General features: G+C 40.3%; 1 protein-coding gene across 8 annotated transcripts in view; it reads left to right on the forward strand.

Annotated features, from left to right (window-relative positions):
* trip12 (thyroid hormone receptor interactor 12) overlaps window positions 1-21,051 on the forward strand; it is a 170,946-nt gene that overhangs the window by 63,971 nt on the left and 85,924 nt on the right. For all 8 annotated transcript variants that reach the window (XM_080185919.1, XM_080185916.1, XM_080185918.1 and 5 more), the window contains 5 exons: window positions 2,974-3,125; window positions 6,627-6,662; window positions 6,751-6,846; window positions 15,262-15,354; window positions 17,690-17,851. In XM_080185919.1, the coding sequence (XP_080042045.1) occupies window positions 2,974-3,125; window positions 6,627-6,662; window positions 6,751-6,846; window positions 15,262-15,354; window positions 17,690-17,851 (539 nt within the window). The remainder of the gene's footprint in view (window positions 1-2,973; window positions 3,126-6,626; window positions 6,663-6,750; window positions 6,847-15,261; window positions 15,355-17,689; window positions 17,852-21,051) is intronic.

The raw sequence follows: 21,051 nt of genomic DNA on the forward strand, positions 1-21,051 counted from the left end.
ACATTGTTTTGATAGGTGGCGTAATTGAAACAGATGCAATAGAGGTGAAGAAGCTGGGTGAATAGGGTGGAGTCCTTTTGGGAAGTAAGGTGAGTGGCTGTAATGGAGGAAATCGAGAGTTGGTCAGTTCGTAATGAATATTGGTAAATCGTTTCCCAGAAATAGGGACAGAGGTCAAGGAAAAGAAGGGGAATGTTCGAGATGGACCATGTGAAGGTGAGAGAAGTGGAAATTGGAAGCAAAATCAATATTTTCCAGGTCCAGACAAGAGCATGAAGTGCATTGATACAATCATTGATATACAGGATAAGAAGTTGCAAGGGGGATGCGAGCAGGATTGGAGCAAATTGTTCCACAAAAGCCAGGTAAAACTGGGGCCCAAAATTATTTGGACAAAGTGAGATAAGTTGAAGGACAGATTATTGAGTGAGGGAACAAATTCAGCTAGGCAACAGAGTAGTGGTGGATGGGGATTGTTTGAGTCTCTGATCAATGGAGAAGCGTAGATTCCCTCAGACCATCCTGGTGTGGGATAGACTTGTCAAGGGAATGGCTGTCCATTGGGAAGAGGAGGCGATTAAGGCCAAGAAACTGGAAATTGTTGGTATGACACAGAGAGCATCAGAGGAATTGTGAATGGAAGTAGGAAGAAACTGGGCAAGAGGAGGGAAAATAGAGTAAAGATTAAAAGAAATTAGTTTTGTGGGGCAAGAACAGGCGGACATGATGGGTCAACCAAGACAGACCTCTCTGTATTTTTGGAAGAAGGTAGACCTGGGATTTGTTGGGGGGACTCTGGTGGAAAGATCTGCATAGGAGATGAGGTCATTGACAGTCCTGGAAAGAATGGCTTTTGTTCAGTGGAGGTGTTATGGTCCAGTGGGAGGTAGGAAGAAGTTGCTGAGAGTTGGTGCTTGGGGTTGACCTTTTTATTACTCCCATACATCGATGATTGTATCAGTGCTGCTTCTTGCTCTGCACTGCGTTAATCATGGGCAACTTTAGCTCTATAGATCGGGCTAATCAAATTGCAAATTGTAGCCAAGAGAGTGAATTCATAGTGCATCTGGAATTTTTTTTTTGGAATGGAGTTTTTGTTGTGGAGCTGACCAGGGTTCGGGCTGTTTTGGATCTGGTAACGTTTAATGAGGTAGGTTAATAAATTATCTTAAGGCTAAGGATCTCTTAGGAAGTAGTGATCACAATATGATGGAATTTAGCATTCCATGAATGAGCAAATTGTGTCAAAATATCAGTGTTGAATTTAAAGGGGAAATTACGATGGAAGGAATTAGCTAAAGTAGACTGGTCATATAAATCATTAAGTAAGACAATAGATGAACAATAGCAGACAGAATTTATCACTCCCAGCAAAAAAAACAGTCCAGTCAGAAGCAAAGATTCAAGCAATGGAAGAACCCACCACGGATAACCAAGCAAGTTTAGGAGGGTATTAAGTTGAAAATGAAAACATACAAGATGGTGAATGTTAGTGGTAGGCAAGAAGAATGGAATAGATGCAAAATTCAGCGAAGATGGACTGAGCAAAAATAAACTGAGGGTAAACCACCAAGAACATAAAAATAGACAATATGAACTTTATGTTAAAAGTAAGAGAGTATTAGCCCCTTACGAATAAAACTGTAATTATGGAGAACAAAGTAATAGCAGAGGAGTTGCATTGTCTTTACTGGCGAGGCATCCCAGAAATAGTAAAATATATAGGGGTGGAATTGAATAGAGTCACCATCGCCAGAGAATTGGTTTTGGGCAGACTAATGAGGTTAAAGTCCCCTTCAGTCCTGTGCAAGGAAATTACCCTAGAAATTTAAACTTCCAATAGACAATTACTCTGCACTAGAAACCATCCAAAATCCCAATTTAAATCGGAAACTTGGTTAATCCCAACCCTGTTATCAGAATGGCAATACAAGAAAAGTTAGAACAACTCCACTAAACCTACTACTCTCCCACTCCTTGACCATCTGATTCATCCTACCCATTTACGTTATACACTTAACCTTTCCCCTGGTTTCTCAATGTTTAAACACCAGAACCTTTAAATGTATCTGGTTTACTATAGCTGGTGCCATTAAAAAGGGGAATGGTTCAATTCCTGGGATGTTGCTGCCCTGCAATGAAAGGCCTCCAGAACCAGCTACCCTGCACATTTCTCACTACATCTGATTGAGAATGTGAGAAATGTGCAACTTTGATCCTGGGTAAGGAAAAGTAACTGAGTGACAATCTGACTTATTGCCACTCCTTGAAAGTTCTGGCCTTTACTCTAAATTGCTTCATGTCTTACAGTAATCACATTTGCCTCCTGACATTTGATCCATTTCATTCACCTCATTCTGCTTATCCATGTTGGGCCATATAGGTACTGACCAACAAAATTCTCAATACATTTCATAAACTCTTCCCTCTTTGCCTTTTATGCTACTGCTATCTCAATTTATATTAGGATAATTAAAGTCTCCCTCTCATCAATACTTTGCGCAGCACTCTAATTTCCCTAGAACTTTTCACCTGCATCTTTGCTACTAATTGATGAACCATAGAATATGTCCGGTAGTGCAATGGGATCCCTTTGTTTCTTAACTCTAAGTAGATTTTCCTTTTGATTGCTCTTGGGCATCCTCACTGCCAACAGCATCGTACTATTCTCCATCAATATTGTCACTTTCTTTCCATTCCTATCTTTCCTGAGCACCATATATCGTAACCAATCCTACTGTTTTTAAGCCAGGTCTCCATTATCACACTTTTTTCTTTAACGTTATTATTGTGACAATTTTATCTTCAATTAAACTTGCAATAGTTACTTCTATTTGATAACATGCACCTGTCTTCCTTAGTTTGACAGAGTGGTGTTGCTTGTAGAGCTGTCAGACACAACAAAGTGGAACTAACAGTAATACTTGAAATTACGGAAGAGCAGTTGAAATTCTAATGAGGTAATTTTCTCAGGTTCAAAGGCGCAGCAACTCCTACAGGGTCTACAAGCAACTGGAGATGAAAGTCAGCAACTTCAAGCAGTCATTGAGATGTGCCAGTTATTGGTAATGGGAAATGAAGAAACGTTGGGAGGATTTCCAGTGAAAAGTGTTGTTCCTGCACTGGTAGGACCCATGAAATGCTTAATCATGGTTTTGTGTTCTGAAACTATTATACTTAACACGTTGCAATTTTATTTCTGTGGCACTCCACACACAAAAGAGGTCTTGCCTCTGAGTTCAAGGGTGATGTAATGGTTTTTGATTTCAGTGCCAAGGATGAATGTCATTTGGAAAATCTAAATGATCAATTCCAATGGGCATGGATAAATCCAAGATGTGCTACTGACAGTTTAAAAAAAAACCAAAGACCAAAAATACATGTCAAGCATATTGAAAGAAAATAGTCTGATTTCAAACTAATTGTTTTTCTGCTATATAACAAGTATACAATTGGTACTATGAGTTTCATGAGAGCAACATTCCTGTTTCAAGTCTATCAACACTTGCATGAGTACGTCGAGTTGATGTTTCCTTAAGCATTATAGCACGTAGCAGAGGGTTGTTTTTCAAACTGGAGGCCTGTGACTGGTGGCGTACCTCAGGGATCAGTGCTGGGCCCACTGTTATTTGTCATTCATATTAATGATTTGGATGAGAATATAGGGGGCATGATTAGTAAGTTTGCAGCTGACACCAAGCTTGGTGGCATGGTAGACAGTGAGGAAGGTTATCTCCAATTGCAGCAGGATCTTGATCAATTGGGCCAGTGGGCTGATGAACGGCATATGGAGTTTAATTTAGACAAATGCGAGGTAATGCATTTTGGTAGATGAAACCAGGGCAGAATTTACAGAGTTAATGGTAGGGCATTGGGGAGAGTTACAGAACAAAGAGATCTAGGGGTACATGTTCATAGCTCCTTGATGGTGATATCACAGATGGACAAAGTGGTGAAGAAGGCATTTGGCATGCTTAGTTTCATCAGTCAAAATGTTGAATACAGGAGTTGGAATGTCTTGTTGAAGTTGTACAAGACATTGATAAGGCCACACTTGGAATACTGTGTACACTTCTGGTCACCCTGTTATAGAAAGGATATTACTAAACTAGAGAGGGTGCAGAAAAGATTTACTAGGATGCTACTGGGACTTGATGATTTAAGTTATAAGGAGAGCTGAATAGAATGGGACTTTATTCTCTGAAGTGGAGGAGGCTGAGGGGTGACCTTATAGAGGCCTATAAAATGAGGAGCATCGACAAGATAGATAGTCAATATCTTTCCCCAAAGGTAGGGGAGTCTAAAACTAGAGGGCATAGGTTTAAGGTGAGAGGGAAGAGGCAAAGTGTCCAGAGAGGCAAATTTTTTCACAGAAGGTGGTGAGTGTCTGGAACAAGCTGCCAGAGGTAGTAGTAGATGCGGGCATAATTTTATCTTTTAAAAAGCATTTAGTTACATGGATACGATGGGTATAGAGGGATATGGGCCAAATGCAGGCAATTGGGATTAGCTGAGGGGTTTTAAAAGGTGGCATGGACAAGTTGGGCCGAAGGGCCTGTTTCCACGCTGTAAGCCTCTATGACTCTGACATTATTTGATCCAAACTTTCTCATTTGCTTAGATAAGTTGCTGAAAAATAAGAATAGCCTGTGAGAACTTTAGCTTTGATTGCATAATGTAGTAAATTTAATATGGGGAAAAGTGATGTGCAAAGCCAGAATCTGCAACAATGAATATTCAACTTTAGTTTCAATTCAGTTTGCATTATGATATGAAATACGTTGGAAAATACTGTGTTCAAGAAGTCTATGGACTAGTTAGTGACAGGGAGCATGGTTTTATGCCGGAAAGTCATGTCTCATCAACTTGGTTGAATTTTTTGAAGAGGTGACAAAGAAAATTGATGAGGGAAGGGCTGCGGATGTGGACTTTATATGGACTTTAGTAAGGCCTTTGAACAGGTCCCAAGGTACAAAAACTAAAATCGCATGAGATTTGGGGTGGGTTGGCTAAGTGGATCCAGAACTGGCTTGGTTGTGGAAGACAATATGATGCAAGGGTGTTTTTCAGAATGGAGATCTATAGCTAGTGGTGCTCAGCAAGGATCAGTGCTAGGACCTCTGTAGTGTATATATAAATGTAGAGGAAAATGTGGGTGGTCTGATTAGTTAGTTTGTGGGTGACACCAAGATTGGTGGAGTTACTGATAGTACTGAGGATTGTCAGAGCGTGCAACAGAATACCAATAGATTGGGGACTTGGGCTCAGAAATGGCAGATGGAGTTTAATCCAGACAAATGCAAGGTGATGCATTTTGGAGGATCAAATTTAGATGGAAATTATACTGTAAATGGCAGAACCCTTTAGGAACATTAACATAGAGGGATTTAGGCATGCAGGTCCTTGGTTCCCTTAAAGTGGAACACAGGTGGCCAAGGTGATTAAGAAGGAATATGGCATGCTTGCCTTCACTGGCTGGGTCATTCAGTTCAGGAGTTGGGAAATCATGCTGCAGCTATATAAAACCTTGGTTAGGCTGCATTTGGAGTATTGCGCGCAGTTGTGGTCACATTATCAGAATGTGAAGCTTTGGAGAGGGTGCAAAGAAGGTTCATCAAGGTGTTGGCTATGAGGAGAGATTGCATAAGCTAGGATTGGTTTCACTGGAAAGACAGAAGTTGAGGGGAGATCTGATAGATGCCTACAAAATTGAGAGGCATAGGGTGGATAGTAAGAGGCTTTTTCCCAGGATGGAAGTGTCAATTACAAAGGGGTACGTACAGGTTCAAGGTGAGGGGGAAAGTTTTTAAGGGAGGTGTGCAGGGAAATTTTTTCACGCAATTGAGAAGCAGGGGCCTGGAACGTCAGAGGATGTGTTGGAAGCAGGCACATTAACAACATTTAAGAGGCATCTGGATGTGTCTATGAATTGGGAGGAAATAACAGGACATGGACCAAGTACGGACAGAAACTTTTTTTTAAAGTTAGGGTATCATGATTGGCACAGGCTTGGAGGGTCAAAGGGCTTGTTCCTGTGCTGTACTTTTCCTTGTTCTTTTTGGTCTTTTGCATAAGCGTTTAGCCGTTATGCACACTGCTTTAAATGGTGACCCCCAGTAATTCTGAATTATTTTGGCAGATCACAGCCTTAATGCAGGGAACTTAAGTTTTGGAAGCAAATAATTATGATCGTGTAATAAACTTATTTCTTAATTGGTAACTAATGGTTAACAATAAGTTGAAGAGTACAAGTAGTACTGGCTACATCTGTCCATATGTTGAACTTCTTAAATTTGTGACCATTGACTGCAATCACTGCACCTCCTGTGAAACTATTGGGTGGAATCCTGTGATATGTTTTGAACTGAACGTTATTGAAATATGGAGTGTGAAGATACTGAAGTTTTGTTGTAACTTGTAATTGTCAATGATTTGTCCACTTCACTGACTTCTATCAAAATAAATATCAAGTTTGAGCAGAAATGCGATAGCTAACCTTGTTTAAATTATCTTCTCTGCTTGTTTTTAAATGTGCACAAAATAGCATTGCTAATCTTAATGTTCCTGACTTTCTAGATATACACATCCAACTCCTGACAGTAATTAATGTCCTTATTGCTTTCCAGATAACTTTGTTACAGATGGAGCACAACTTTGACATTGTAAGTATTTTTTACTAGGGTGGTTATTCAAGTTTTTTTTGAGATGGTTGTTCATTTACCAGTGTTTTGCTTGCTTCTAATATGATAGATGAACCATGCTTGCAGAGCTTTGACTTACATGATGGAAGCTCTACCAAGGTCATCGGCTGTGGTTGTTGACGCTATTCCAGTCTTCCTGGAAAAGGTGAGAAGTTGACTAATTGCAAAAATTTTTAAATCTTTGAATCTAATAACAGCCACATTCTTCTTGCTTTGAAAATGTAATTTCACATTCCACATGTATGTTAATGGCACTAAGCTACACCTCACCATCTTCTTTCTCGTTGTCTCCAAATCGTCAGACTGACTGTCCAGCATCTAGTACTAGATAATCAGAAATTTTCTCCTACTAAGCATTGTCTTCAGGCCTCCTCAAAGCTCTATTCCGTCACCCTCCATCCCTCTGTCTGCCGACTGTTCTGAGGCTGAACCAGACTGTTTGCAACCTAGCTATCACGTTGGAGCTGAGATGACCTTCCACACAAGTTTAAGTTTATATATTAGAGTCACAAGTAGGCTTGCATTAACACTATAATAAAGTTACTGTGAAAATCCCCTAGTCACTACACTCTGGTGTCTGTTTGAGTACACTGAGGGAGAATTTAGAACAGCCAATGCACCTAACCAGCACATCTTTCAGTCTGTGGGAGGAAACTGGAGCATCTGGAGGAAACCTATGCAGACACGAAGAGAACGTGCAGACTCTGCATAGTGATTCAAGCTGGGAATCAAACCCAGGTCCCTTGCGCTGCTAACCACTGTGCCACGGTGCTGTGTGACTGCTGAGGCCAACTATTTCTGGTTCCATAATGTTGCCGGCCTCTGCTGCTGCTGAAACCCTCTAGACTGGAGGATGCTCGCCCTCAACCTTTGTATCCTCTGTAACCTTAAGGTAATCAAAAACTCTGCCTCGATTCTGACTTGCACCATCTTGTTCACCCTTTGCAGGATGATCTACGTGGGTTCCTCATTGAGCAGTACTTGAATTTTTTTGAATTAATTCCCTCCCTTGGCCTCGCACCAGCTATTTCTGTAATATAGTGCAGAGGCACAACCTTCAGATCTGTGCTCCTCTCATTCTCAAAGATCCAAAATTTTAATCACTCCACCATTTGTGGCATGTCTTCAGATGCCAAACTCAAACTTCTTCCCTCCACCTCCCTTTATCTTTTCTCCTTTAAAACACAGCACATTGACCAAGTTTTTGACCATCTATTTGAATATCTCTTATTTGGCTCAATGTAAAAATTTGTTTTCTTTTGTGGGACGTCAGTGTTTTTATAATAAAAGCCCGATATAAATGTAATTTTTTACTCGTACTAAATGTGAATATCTGATTTGTAATTCTAGGAATAAATTGTGGTAGTGTCAACAGTTATATTTAAACAATAAAACTGATACCCAATTCCCTTCATGTTGTTCTTAGCATGGTTTTTAAGACAGCTGTTGTACCTATATTGGAGTACTTGCTGTCTTTTTGATTCTGAGAAAAGTGACTATAGATTGTGTTTCCACTTGGGCAGAGAATTGGACATTCGGTTTTCATATTTTGAGCAAATGGTGCTTCCTGTCCCTCTTTCCCCTGCCCTCCCCCCACGCCTAAAGACCACTTTTGAAGCCTTCAAAGTCTTTGGCTAGCATTTGTTTCCACTCAGCATTGTATTTCTGAGGTCTAAAATGCTTCAATCTTTCCAAAGGAAATCCCAGTCCCACATTTAATTAACAAGCGCCAAAAAAAGTACAAGACTGCATTTCCTATTAACTGGCTGGTTATTTTGTGCAGGCTTCTGGAAATACTAGGAATGAAATTGACAAAAAAGACCTTAAATGCTTGTACTTGTACACTTTACAAATATCATTCCTGCAGCAAGGAGAAGATGACTAGACCACAAAACCAACCCTTTTCTGATACATGTTGCTTCATTATCAGCTTTCAAATGATCTTTAATCCCTTATCCTTCCTGTAAAGCATTCAACTGCTGCATGAATCTATTATCCCTGCTTCAGCAGTCTCTTTGATCATATTTTTTCCTACAAGTCTCTGCTTGCTATGCAATACTGTTCTCTCTGCTTCCTTTCTTGGTTATTTGTAATGTGCCTGTAACATTTGATCATTCATGCACGAAGCATTCGGAACAAAATTAATGAGTTAACAACACAAATATAAGCAGAATGGTATGATTTGGTGGCTATTACTGAGACATCATTACGAAGAGACCAGGTCTGGGAGTTGGATATCCAAGGGTACGCAGCATTTTGGAAAGATAGACTGAAAGGGAAAGGAGGTGGTGTAGCTTTGGTGGGGAAAGGGATCTGTGCTGTAATGAGAAATGACATAAGCAGAGGAAATCAAGATGTTTTGATAATAAATAAGCAAAGGAAAGAAGTACTTGGTAAGAGTAATCTTTCAGCCCCAAGCAGCACTACTGCAGTGGGGCACAGTATAAACCAGGAAATACTGGGGCTTGCAAGAAAGATGCAGCAATAATCATGCGTGATTGTAATATGCACATAGTTTGGAAGAATCAAATTGGCCAGTGTAGCCTGGAGGCAGAGTTCAATGAATGTATTATTGATAGTTTGTTGGAACAATATGTTATGGAACCAACTAGGGAGCAGGCTACTCTGGATTTGGTATTGTGTAATGAGGAGGGATTAGTTGATGACCTCATAATTAAGGACCCTCTAGGGAGTAGTAACCATAGTATGATATAATTCAAAATTCAGTTTGGGGCTGAGAAAATGGAGTCCCACACCAGCGTTCTGGAATTAATCAAAGGAAATTACAAAAGAACAAAGAACAACACAGCAAGGGAAACAGGACCTTCGGCCCAATGAGCCCGCACCGCCATCTTAACAATGTGCTTTTCGTCCTCCACCCTTGACCCATGTCTATGCTTATGATACCCCCATTGGAAACCAGATTAAGGGGAGAATAATTTAGGGACAATTTGTTACACCAATCAGCCTAAGAGCACATCTTTGGGGTGTGGGAGGAAACCGGAGCACCTGGAGGAAACCCACGCAACCACAGGGAGAATGCGCAAACGCCCACAGACACTGTCCCAAATCCATGTATCTGCACAGCAAACAGTGATAGTCACTGAGCTGTTGTGGTGCCCATCTGCTGGTCCAGTTTTAAGCGTACACAAACAACGTGAAGTACTAGGCTACTCTCGAAACATCCAAGAGCAGCCCACGCACGACCCACTGCGTGTATGCCCCTCGTTAGACAACAAGGTGGACCGACACACCTGTGGAGTAAAAGGAAAAACATCAACACTTGTAACAGTTGATTCCAGGAACGTCTTGAGGCTCTGATCCTTATTTAAAACAGTCTCCTATAACCCTCCATCCCTATTTCGCTCATGTGTCTATCTGAGTAAACCTTAAACAAGTCCAGCGTGCCTGCCTCCACCACCTTACTTGGCAGTGCATTCCATACCCCCATGACCCTCTGTGTGAAAAACCTCCCCCTAGCATCCAAATTATACCTCTCTCCCCTCACCTTAAGCCCGTGGCCCCTCGTGATATTTGTCTCCAATCTAGGAAAAAGCCTGCCACTATTTGCTCTATCTATACCTTTCATTATCTTTATACACCTCTAATAGATCCCCCCCTCAATCTCTGTTTTTCTAAGGAAAACAGCCCCAATTTACCCAATCTTTCCTCATATCCCAGTCCTTCCATACCAGGCAGCATCCTGGTAAACCACCTCTGCACTCTCTCCAGGGTCTCCACGTCCTTCCGGTAGTAAGGTGACCAGAACTGGACGCAGTACTCCAAATGCGGCCTAACCAACGTTCTATACAACTGCAGCATTAGACACCAGCTCTTGTACTCTATACCCCTTCCTATAAAGGCTAGCATACCGTAAGCTTTCTTCGCAACCTTCTCCACCTGTGTTGCCACCTTCAAAGACTTGTGCACTTGCACTCCCAGGTCCCTCTGCATTTCTATACTCTTAATAGGTCTACCCTTTATCATGTAACTCCCCTCTACATTATTCCTTCCAAAATGCATCACCTTGCATTTATCAGGATTAAATTCCGCCTGCCATTTATTTGCCCAATATATCAGCCTATCTATATCCTGCTGTGTTGCCTGACACCATTCCTCAGTGTCCACCAACCCTGCCATCTTTGTGTCATCTGCAAACATGCTGATCACACCACGTACGCTCTCTTCCAAGTCATCTATATATATTACGAATAGAAGAGGTCCCAGTACTGAGCCCTGCGGCACACCACTGGTGACAGACCTTCAGCTAGGAAAGGACCCTTCCACTACTACACTCTGTCTCCTGTTACCTAGCCAGTTTTCAGTCCATCTAGATACCTGTCCCTGTATCCCATGAGCCTTAACCTTTTCAACCAACCTACCATGAGGGACTTTGTCAAACGCCTTACTGAAATCCATATAGACGACATCAACAGCTCATCCTTCATCAACTGTTTTTGTCACCTCCTCAAAAAATTCTACCAGATTCGTAAGGCAAGACCTCCCCTTAACAAAGCCATGCTACGTATCCCTAATCAGATCGCAATGCTCCAAATGCGTATACATCCAATCCCTAAGAATTTTTTCCAACAACTTTCCGACCACTGACGTCAAACTCACTGGCCTATAATTACCAGGGTTATCCCTACTACCCTTTTTAAACAGAGGTACCACATTCACTATCCTCCAGTCCTCTGGGACCTCACCTGTCTCCAAAGAAGAGACAAAGATTTGAGTCAGAGGCCCAGCAATTTCATCTCTCACCTTCCTAAGCAGCCTGGGATAAATGCCATCCAGCCCCGGAGCTTTATCAATTTTTATGCTGCCTAAAAACCCTAACACTTCCTCCCTCGTAATGGATATTTCTTTCAACTGGTCTATAGCTCCCTCCAAGACAGTACAAGACACCAAGCTCCTCCCCTTCGTGAACACTGACGCAAAGTATTCATTCAGGATCTCCCCCATTCCCTCGGACTCTAAGCACAGTTCCCCTCCTCTGTCCCTAAGAGGACCGATTTTTCCCTCTAACCACCCTTTTGTTCCTAATATAAGAGTAAAATGCCTTTGGATTTTCCTTAAATAGGTATTTAATACATAGGCATGAAGACAGATTTGGCCTGAGTAGAGTGGGCAGGAAGGCTGAAAGGCAGGACAACAGATGAGCAGTGGCAGTTGTTTAAGGAGATATTCAAGTCCTCAACTAAAATATATCCCAGTGAGGAAGAATGATAAGGGGGGGTAAAAAAACATCCATGACCAAACAAGGAGGTCAAGGACACTATAAAGCCAAAAACTAAGATATACCATATTGCAAAGGCCAGTGGCAGGCTGGAAGATTGGGAAACTTAAACAAAGGGATATTAAAGTATTAAAATGAGCTAAGGTAAATTGTGAAAGAAAAGTAACACAATATCAAGAAGGATATCAAATCTTCTACAGGTCTATGAAAGGGAAGAGTCACTCAGTGAATGTTATTCCCTTGGAAAATGAAACTGGAGAGTTATTAGTGGAGAACACTGAAATGGCAGAGACACTAAATCAATATTTTGCCTCAGCTCTCACAGTGGAGGACACTAGTACCATTCCTATAGGAACAGGCAAGTCAGAGATAATACAAAGGGTAGAACTTCGAACAATCAACATCAATAGGGAATGTGTACTCAGCAAACTATTGGGATTGAGGGCAAATAAGTTCCACCGGGTCTGATGGCCTACGTCCTAGGTTATTAAAGGAAGTGGCGGTGGAGATAGTGGATCCGTTGGTTATATTCCAAAATTCCCTGGACACAATAATGGTTCCAATGGATTGAAAAAATGCTAATGTAAAATGCCCTTATTCAAAAAGGGAGGGAGGCAAAATGTGAGAAATTACAGGCCAGTTAGTTTATCATCTGTTATTGGGCAAATGTTAGAATCGATTATCAAGGAAGCAATATCAGGACATTTGGAAAGTCAAAATCCTATCCATCAGAGTCAGCATGGTTTTATGAAAGGCAAATCATGTTTGGCTAATTTGCTAGAGTTCTTTGAGGATGTAACAAAGTGGATAACGGGGATTCTTGAGATGTAGTATATCTGGACTCCTGGAAGGCGTTCGATAAGGTGCCGCACGAAAGGCTAATTCATAAGGTTAGATCACATGGGATTGGGGTTATTCATTAGCTTGGATAAGTGACAGGCTGATGGACAGAAGAGAGAGTCAGGATAAATGTGTTTTTTCTGGATGGCAAGAAGTAATTAATGAGGTGCCAAAGCTATTTACAATCTGTATTAATGACTTGATATAGGGGTAGAAGGCCGTATAGTCACATTTGCAGATGACACAAAAATAGATGGGACAGTAAGTTGCGATGAGGAAATAAAAACCTTATAAATGGATATAGGTAGGTTAGGGGAGTGGGCCAAAATGTGGTGAATGGACTTTAATGTGGATAAGTGTGAGGTCACGCATCTTAGTCAGAAATGGGAAGGCAACTTATTATCTAAATGGGGAGAGACTTCGGGGTGCAACAGTGCAGAGGGATCTGGGTGTCCTCATTCATGAGTGTCTCAAAACTAGCATGCATGTATAGCAGATAATAAAGAAAGTGAATGGAATGCTGACATTTTCTCTAAAGGGGTACAATATAACAGTAAGGAATATTGTTGCAACTATACAAGGCATTGGTGAGACTGCACCTGGAGTATTGTGCACAGTTTTGGTCCCCTTATTTGAGGAAAGATGTAATGGCATTGAAAGCAGTTCAGAGGAGGTTCACTAGATTGATTCCAGAGATGAGGGGTTTTTCCTGTGAAGAGAGAGTGACCAGTTTAGGCCAATATTCTCTGGAATTTAGAAGAATGAGGGGAGATCAAATAGAGATATGCAAGATGGTAAAGGGTATGGATAAACTAGATGTGGAGTGGATGCTTTCGCTGGTGGCGCATTCTAGGATGAGCTGTCATAGTCTTAGGATAAGGGATATCAAATTTAAAACAGAATTGTGGAGAAACTACTTCTCAAGGGTTGTGCATCTATGGAATTCACTACCCCAAAGTGTGGTGGATGCTGGGACATTGAGTAAATTTGAGGAGTTGGACAGATTTTTTTAATTGGTAATGGGTTGAAGAGCTATGGGGAGAAGGCAGGAAAATTGGGATGAGGAGCCTATCAGCCGTGATTGAATGGCAGAGCATACTCGATGGGCTGAACGACCTAATTCTGCTCCTGTATATTATGAACTTATCATGGAAAGTAGTTTTTTTGGACTCAACTTGTCAGTGCCTTGCCTAATCTTAATCACCTCAATTCTGTCTTTCATAGTTTCTAAAATAACACAAAATGTATCTATTGTAGATAACCAGGATTAGATATTCTATGCTGGGTGACAGGTCTTTTTCAGCATCAGCAAAGCCCTTTGACATTAATTTTGCCTCTACAAACCTTGTGTTCCTCCAATTCTCACCTCCTTGTGCTTCCCCAATTTCTTTTGACTGTCCAGTGACTATGGTGCCTCCAGTCGTTGAGGTGCAAAACTGGTTTTCTTTTCCTAAAGTATTCTGCCCCACCTGCAAATTCTCCTTCAAAGCATTTGTTTTAATGTCTGTCTCCTTGACTGTCTGAAGTAACTCCTTGAGTAGCTTGGTGTTGAATTGTGTTTATTACTCCAGCGAAGCACATTGGGATGCTTTATTACTTTAAAGATGCCATATATGTGCCAATTGTGGTGTTTAATCTTTTATTGTAGCTAAGTATTTGAGCAAGTTTGTAAATTTATCTGAAGATCAATCTTTGGTTTGTGGTACAATTAATTGTTTTATTTATCATTCATTCTATTGACTGACTGCTTTTAGTTCCTGGTTCCCTAACCTTATATTTATCAATTTGTACCTGGTTTAGTTACTGAAAAGATGTGTTTTTTTATGAACCTGTTCATGTTTAATCTTTTCAAATTTAGAAGTTTTTACTTCAGGTATTGTGATTAAAATTTAAGATGTACTTGGAGATAAGATGCTTGTGCCTTATCCCACTCGAGTATTTTGATACTAACCTCTTGTCACGCTGAAATAATGCTGTTAATGTCTCCTTTGATTTTCTGTCTTAGGATAATTGTGCAGCGTTTAAAATTTGCCCCAATTCCGTGACCTTTGGCCATTAATCTTAAATATAGAAAGATGATTCCTCCCATAGTTTCAATTGTAAATCAACTTGTTACCTGTCTGATTTTTCAAAATACAAGCTTTTAAACTCTTGCAGGATGAGGATCCAGTATTTTATGCTAAGAGCAATCTATTTGTACTGCAGTGAATTGTGAAGTCTTAATTTAAACTTGCAGTTTGAGGGGGAAAAAAAAACTCGAATTACAAGGTTGGCATCAGTGCAAGAGTATTTGACTAATATTTTTAGCATGATTTTGTTTTAGTTCTCATGATAGTGGACAGTGACCTTTAAGGACCATGGTCTTCATGGTATAGATTGTATACTTTTCTGTAATTTAGTGTGTTCTATTGTGAAACTGTTATATGAGCAAGAGTGCATTATAAATCTTTTCACATGCATAAATTCCATCCTTGTTTCTAGCTACAAGTCATTCAGTGCATCGATGTGGCTGAACAAGCTTTGACTGCTCTAGAAATGTTATCACGCAGGCACAGCAAAGCCATTTTACAAGCTGTGAGTACTATCAGTTTTTATTCATGTGAATAAAGAAAGACATCTCCAGCCCTTAAAGTTCATATATAAATTACTCCTCCGTTTTATTCTGTGATGCAGGTCAGGGTACAAATGTAAATCAGCAGCTCTATAATCCAAATAGTGAAAATGGTCAGAAGGAGGCCATTTGACCCATCATATCTGTACTGGCTCTCGGATATGCAATTCACCTCGTACCATTTCACCACATTTTTCCCCTTAAGCCCTACCACTCCTTCCTTTTCAGGTAATCCAGTTCCCTCTTGGAATGCCCCAATTGAATCTGCACAACACTTTCAGGCAGATCCGAACCATTTGCTGCATGAGATTTTTTTCTCATATCATTGCTCCTCTTGTCCATTGCCTTAAATCTGTGCCCATTGGTCCTTGATCCTTCCACCAATCAGAATATTTTCCCTCTATTCACTCAGTCCAGATTGGTCATGATTTTGAATGCCTCTCAATTTTCTCTTTTCCATGGAGAACTTCTCCAGTCTATCCACATAACTGAAGTTCCTCATTCCCGGAACTATTATCGTGAATCTTTCCTGTGCTGTCTTTAATGACTTGCCATCCTTCCTAAAGTGGTACCCAGAACCAGATGGGATATTCTGGTGTTTTATATAGGTTTAAGTAACTTCCTTGATTTGTACTCGTTTTACTAACTACACACTCAACAAGCTCTGTCACCTTCAGTGACTTATGCACACATACACCCAGCTCCCTCTGCATACCCTACAGAATTGTATGTACCTGTTATCTTGCATTATCTGTCCAAGTTCTTCCCCCTACAATGAATCACTTCACGTTTTTCTATATTGAATCTCATCATGTGTCCACCCATTCCATCAACTTGTTTCTGCCCTTTTGAAGTTCTGCATCATCCTTCTCATTGTTCACACTATTTGCAAGCTTCGTATTGTATGTACATTTTTAAATTGCGCCATCTGGAAAACAACCGTTCACCTCTACTTTGTTTCCTGTCACTCAGCCAATTTCGTATGCAAGTTCCTACTGTCCCTTTTCATTCCAGTCTCCAACTTTGTTCACAAGTCTGTTGGCTGGCACTTTATCAAATTTTTTTTGGAAATCCATATAAACCTCATCAACAGCTTTGTCTTTGTCAAAAACTGTTAAGTTAGTTAAATGTTATATGTTATTTGTGTGAGACATGATAGAAATTGTGATCAGGGGATGCAAAGCTTTTTCCTATTCCTTTCTGGTACTCTATTCGCAAATTGTAAGCACAGGTAACTGGTGCAGATCAGGAGTGGTATTTCTGGCCTAATTAGACTTTAATTGGATGATTAGTTGTACTCAGTTGTTGGCCATTAACTGGGGACTCAAATGTGTGTTCGTGCATGAAGGAGCAGGCTGAAAGTGTATTTTATATTGGCACTGCATTCTATTTAATGTATGCCCGTACAAATAAAAGCTAGTAAATCTCTCAAAGCTAGACTGCAGTCTATCCTTCACTGTTTGGCTATTTGAATTGTGAAATCTAGCCTGGTTTTTCTTTCCCATTTTCTCCCCTCCTTTATACTGATATTGAGGTGAATTGTTGCATATCCTTTTGAGGTATGCTGTATGATTGAAGGAAGTTTCAGTAGGTAAATCCAAAAGAAAAGGAGCCCTTTCTAGATCTCATGTAATGCCGTGGGACAAGATAGATGGTGCAGATGAATGTGTGACTGGAGAGAGATTGCAGGAAGAGAAGGCGTTAACATTCTGGGGTGTTGGGACTAGTTGTAAGCAGATGGAACCTATATAAACTGATGGGTTTGCACCTCAACAGGACTTGAGCCAGTATCATGGCAGGGAAACTTACTTGTTCTGTGAGGTTTAAACGAGCTGGATAGGAAAATGGAAACCTGGGCATAGATTCAAAAGATTGAGCAGCAAAACTGCACATGAAACAAAAATATAGCGATCATGGAACACAGGCAAAACAAACTGGAAACTAGACAAAAAGGGAGTGTTGCAGTGATTTAGTCGTTGTGTACTGAGTTGATTTCTAAGACCAGCCAAGGACATAGATTTTGAAGAAATGGATACAACTGGACTGAATCCAGTGTTTTCTTCACCTCAAAAAATTCCATCTTATTCCCTTAAGCTTGTTGTTCACAATATCCCAGTGATATCCAAGAAATCAACATGTTATTTCTAGTTGAATATTTTTGATGGAGAAAAGGAATTTGTGTAAAAATGATTATATGGTTTAAGATTCTTTCGTGAAATGTGTTCTTTTCTCCTTGTTCATCTCATCACCTTCATTCTGCCAAAATAATGCTAATTACTCTTCTTCTTAACTTTTAAGGGAGGATTGGCTGACTGCTTGCTGTACCTGGAGTTCTTCAGCATAAATGCCCAGAGAAATGCCCTGGCAATAGCAGCAAATTGCTGCCAAAGTATTACTCCTGATGAATTTCACTTTGTTGCTGATTCATTGCCCTTATTAACCCAGAGGCTGACTCATCAGGTAGTGAAGAAAAAATTTGTGTTGATGACAATGTGTGTCAGTTCTGTGGATTAGTTTTTTCATAACTTGTATTGAATGACATAAATGTGAAAACCCAAAACCAAGGTAATTGTAGTGTTCATAATAGCTGCATTTATTGGTTTGGTTTGGCCAGTGGCTCATGTGGTGAACTTGCTACTGTCAATGCCATCCATTTCATTTATTTATTCATTCATTCATTCATTCATTCACTCACTGAATGTGGCGTTGCTGGCTAGACCTGTGTTTGTTGCCCATCTGTTGAAAAGATGGCGATGAGTTGCTTTCTTGAACTGCTGCAATCCATGTGGCATAGATAGACCCACAGTGCTTGTAAGGAAGTGTGTTCTAGGACTTTGATCCAGTAACAGTGAAGGAATGACAATATAATCCCAATTCAGCATGATATGTGACTTGGAGGGGAGCTTGTACGTGGTGTACATCACATGGAGCTTGTACGCCATGCGTCTGCTGCCTTTTTCCTTTTAGGTGATAGAGGTCACTGATTTGGAAGGTACTGTTGAAGGGGGTTTATACATCAGTACAACCCCTACTGGCTCTCTTTAGTGGTATTATTGACTGACTTTTATGTTGTCACCAGCAAATTAGAGCCAGTATCTGCATTCCTAGCATTTTGGATTCCGTGGTGTATTATTTCCAGGAAGACCAGCTAAATGTGATAAGTTTAATATGGGAAAGCAGCTCTCACTCCCAAAATTTAGGCTCAGTACAGAGTTTTGTGACTCTAGCTACTTTGAAACAGAATTCACACGTTAATATATGTCAACTATTTCTTGTGCGTACCTGAGTGGTGAGTTCAACATGGAAGTTTCCGATTGTTGGTTTTAAGTATTTCATGCTCCTAAATGTCAGCTGGAAGAAAAGTACTCGCGTTTTCAGTGTTTTGCTATAAAGAACAGAGAAAAGTACAATGCAGGAACAGGCCCTTCGGCCCTCCAAGCCTGTGCTAATCATGATGCCCTAATTTAAAAGAATCCTTCTGCCCTTGCTCAGGCCGTTTTCCCCCGATTTCCTCCCTCTTCATGTACCCATCAGATGCTTCTTCAGTATTGCTAATGTGCCTGCTTCTGCCACATCCTCTGGTAGCGTTTCAGGCACCCACCACATTGTATGAAAGACCTCCTCTGCACATTTCCCTTAAACTTTCCCCCTCTCACCTTGCACCTGTGTCCCTTGTAATTGACACTTCCATCCTTGGTAAATGCTTCTGACTATCCACCCTGTCTATGCTTCTCATTTTATAGACCTCGATCAGGTCTCCCATCAGCCTGTTTTTCCAATGAAAATTTATGCAATTATGCAATTTCTCCTTGCAGCCAACAGCCTTGAGACCAGGCAACTTCCTGGTGAATGTCTTTTGCACACTCTCCAAAGCTTCCACATTCTTATAATGTGGTGACCAGAAGCGCACGCAATATTCCAAATGTGGCCTAACCAAGGTTTTATATAGCTACAACTCTTACTGAATGAATGTTTAAACCTTGCTTTAGTATAATGATTTTCAATTCAATGTTTTAAATTTGCAATTCATTGTGTGTTAACCCACATGTAAAGAATACAAATTAAGCGTAAACCTAAAGATAAAACATATTATCCACAAATACAAATGCAGATAGCCCTCGACTTTCAAACAGTATTTATATTTGTAAATTGACACCCAATTCCATCTTTCCCACATTTAGTTTTGACCTTATGGTACTGTGTCAGTGGCAACCTCCCAATGCCATGTTAATTGCAAAGCAACTTATTGGCATCCATACTGCATACGTGCATCAATATTCAGCTGCTGTTTGATACACACTTGCAGTCAGCACTTAGTGCCTTTTCCAAAGTGTTTCTTAAAATTCGGAGTTTCTTGGCCCATAATAATGGCAGAAAAGTTCAAGTCTGGTGTAAGGGTTTCTTCCAAGAAATGTGGGGCAATTACTATGGAAACAAAAATGAAAATAATTAAGAGATCTGTAATGAATGAGCCACAAAGTTGGTAGAGAAATTGGTAAATTTCCAGATATGTCCCTGAATGACCACAGTGAGTATCCTGAAAGACAGACTAAGAACTTGGACACGTTAAGGCACCTGGCTCCTTCACATAGTTAACTAAGCAGAGTTTTGGACTTATTGCTCAGTTGAGAAACTGTTAATAGTGTGACCCTTTAAGTTTAGGCATAATTCGGGAAAGGCTAGGAGTCATAAGAACTGAAGAAATAGCGGGGGAAGAATTCTAATGTTGAGCCTTTTAATGCAAATAGGGGGTGGTTAATGTGTTTTAAAACCAGGATCAGTTTGCATTTCATCAGCGTTTCAAGTGAAGCGGCCAGTGCTGTTAAGGAGGTAGCTTGTGTTTTTCCTGAGGCATTGGCTGAAATCATTGGAGAGGATGGATATTATGCTCTAAGTTTTTAATGCTGACCCCTTTGTTTAAAAAAAATTGAATTCAAATTTTTCGTCTGGTGGGATTTGAGCTCAGGTCCCCAGATCTTGCTCTGGGTTTCAGTGACAATACCATTACACCATTGCCTCCCTGTGTGTGGTTTTCAGAAACTGATTATCGCAAATCAAAAGATTGTCGGCACAACTTGCTATCTCTGTTTCCTAACAGCTTAATACAGAAGCTACTGCCATAGTCACTAAGATAAATAGTTTACATCACCTTTCCCATAAAACAGTCAAAGCCTCCCTAGACCTCCCAACAATCAAACAATCTGGGGTTACAAAGGCAGATTCCAGTACAGGACACATGACTCCTTTCATTTTACTCTAAATTTAAAAACATACTAAAACAGTCCTACAAACCTCAATACAGCATGAAAACAAATCTGGATAACGAGAATTGTTCATTATACTCCCAACATTAACTTCTGTGGTATTAATAGATACAAATGAAATTTGATAAATTTGACCAGAGGAAATAATAACTCCATTCTTTGTGAAGCATCAAAGAATGGTTACAGTATAGGAGAAGGTCCTTTGGAAGCAAAAAGGCACAAGAATATGGATGAAGTAATGAGAAAAGTAAGATGTCTTGTCAAATGACCTTAAGCTGAATTAGCTGTGTCAACATGTCAGATTCTGTTTTGATACTTCAATGACAAAACATCTGAAATAATTTGGTGATTATAGTTGAAAATTCCTAACTTGGGACCTGGTGTAATATTTAAAAA

The sequence above is a fragment of the Carcharhinus amblyrhynchos genome, chromosome 3, assembly GCF_965287045.1.
Source record: "Carcharhinus amblyrhynchos chromosome 3, sCarAmb.v2.hapA, whole genome shotgun sequence".
Taxonomy (NCBI): Eukaryota; Metazoa; Chordata; class Chondrichthyes; order Carcharhiniformes; family Carcharhinidae; genus Carcharhinus; species Carcharhinus amblyrhynchos.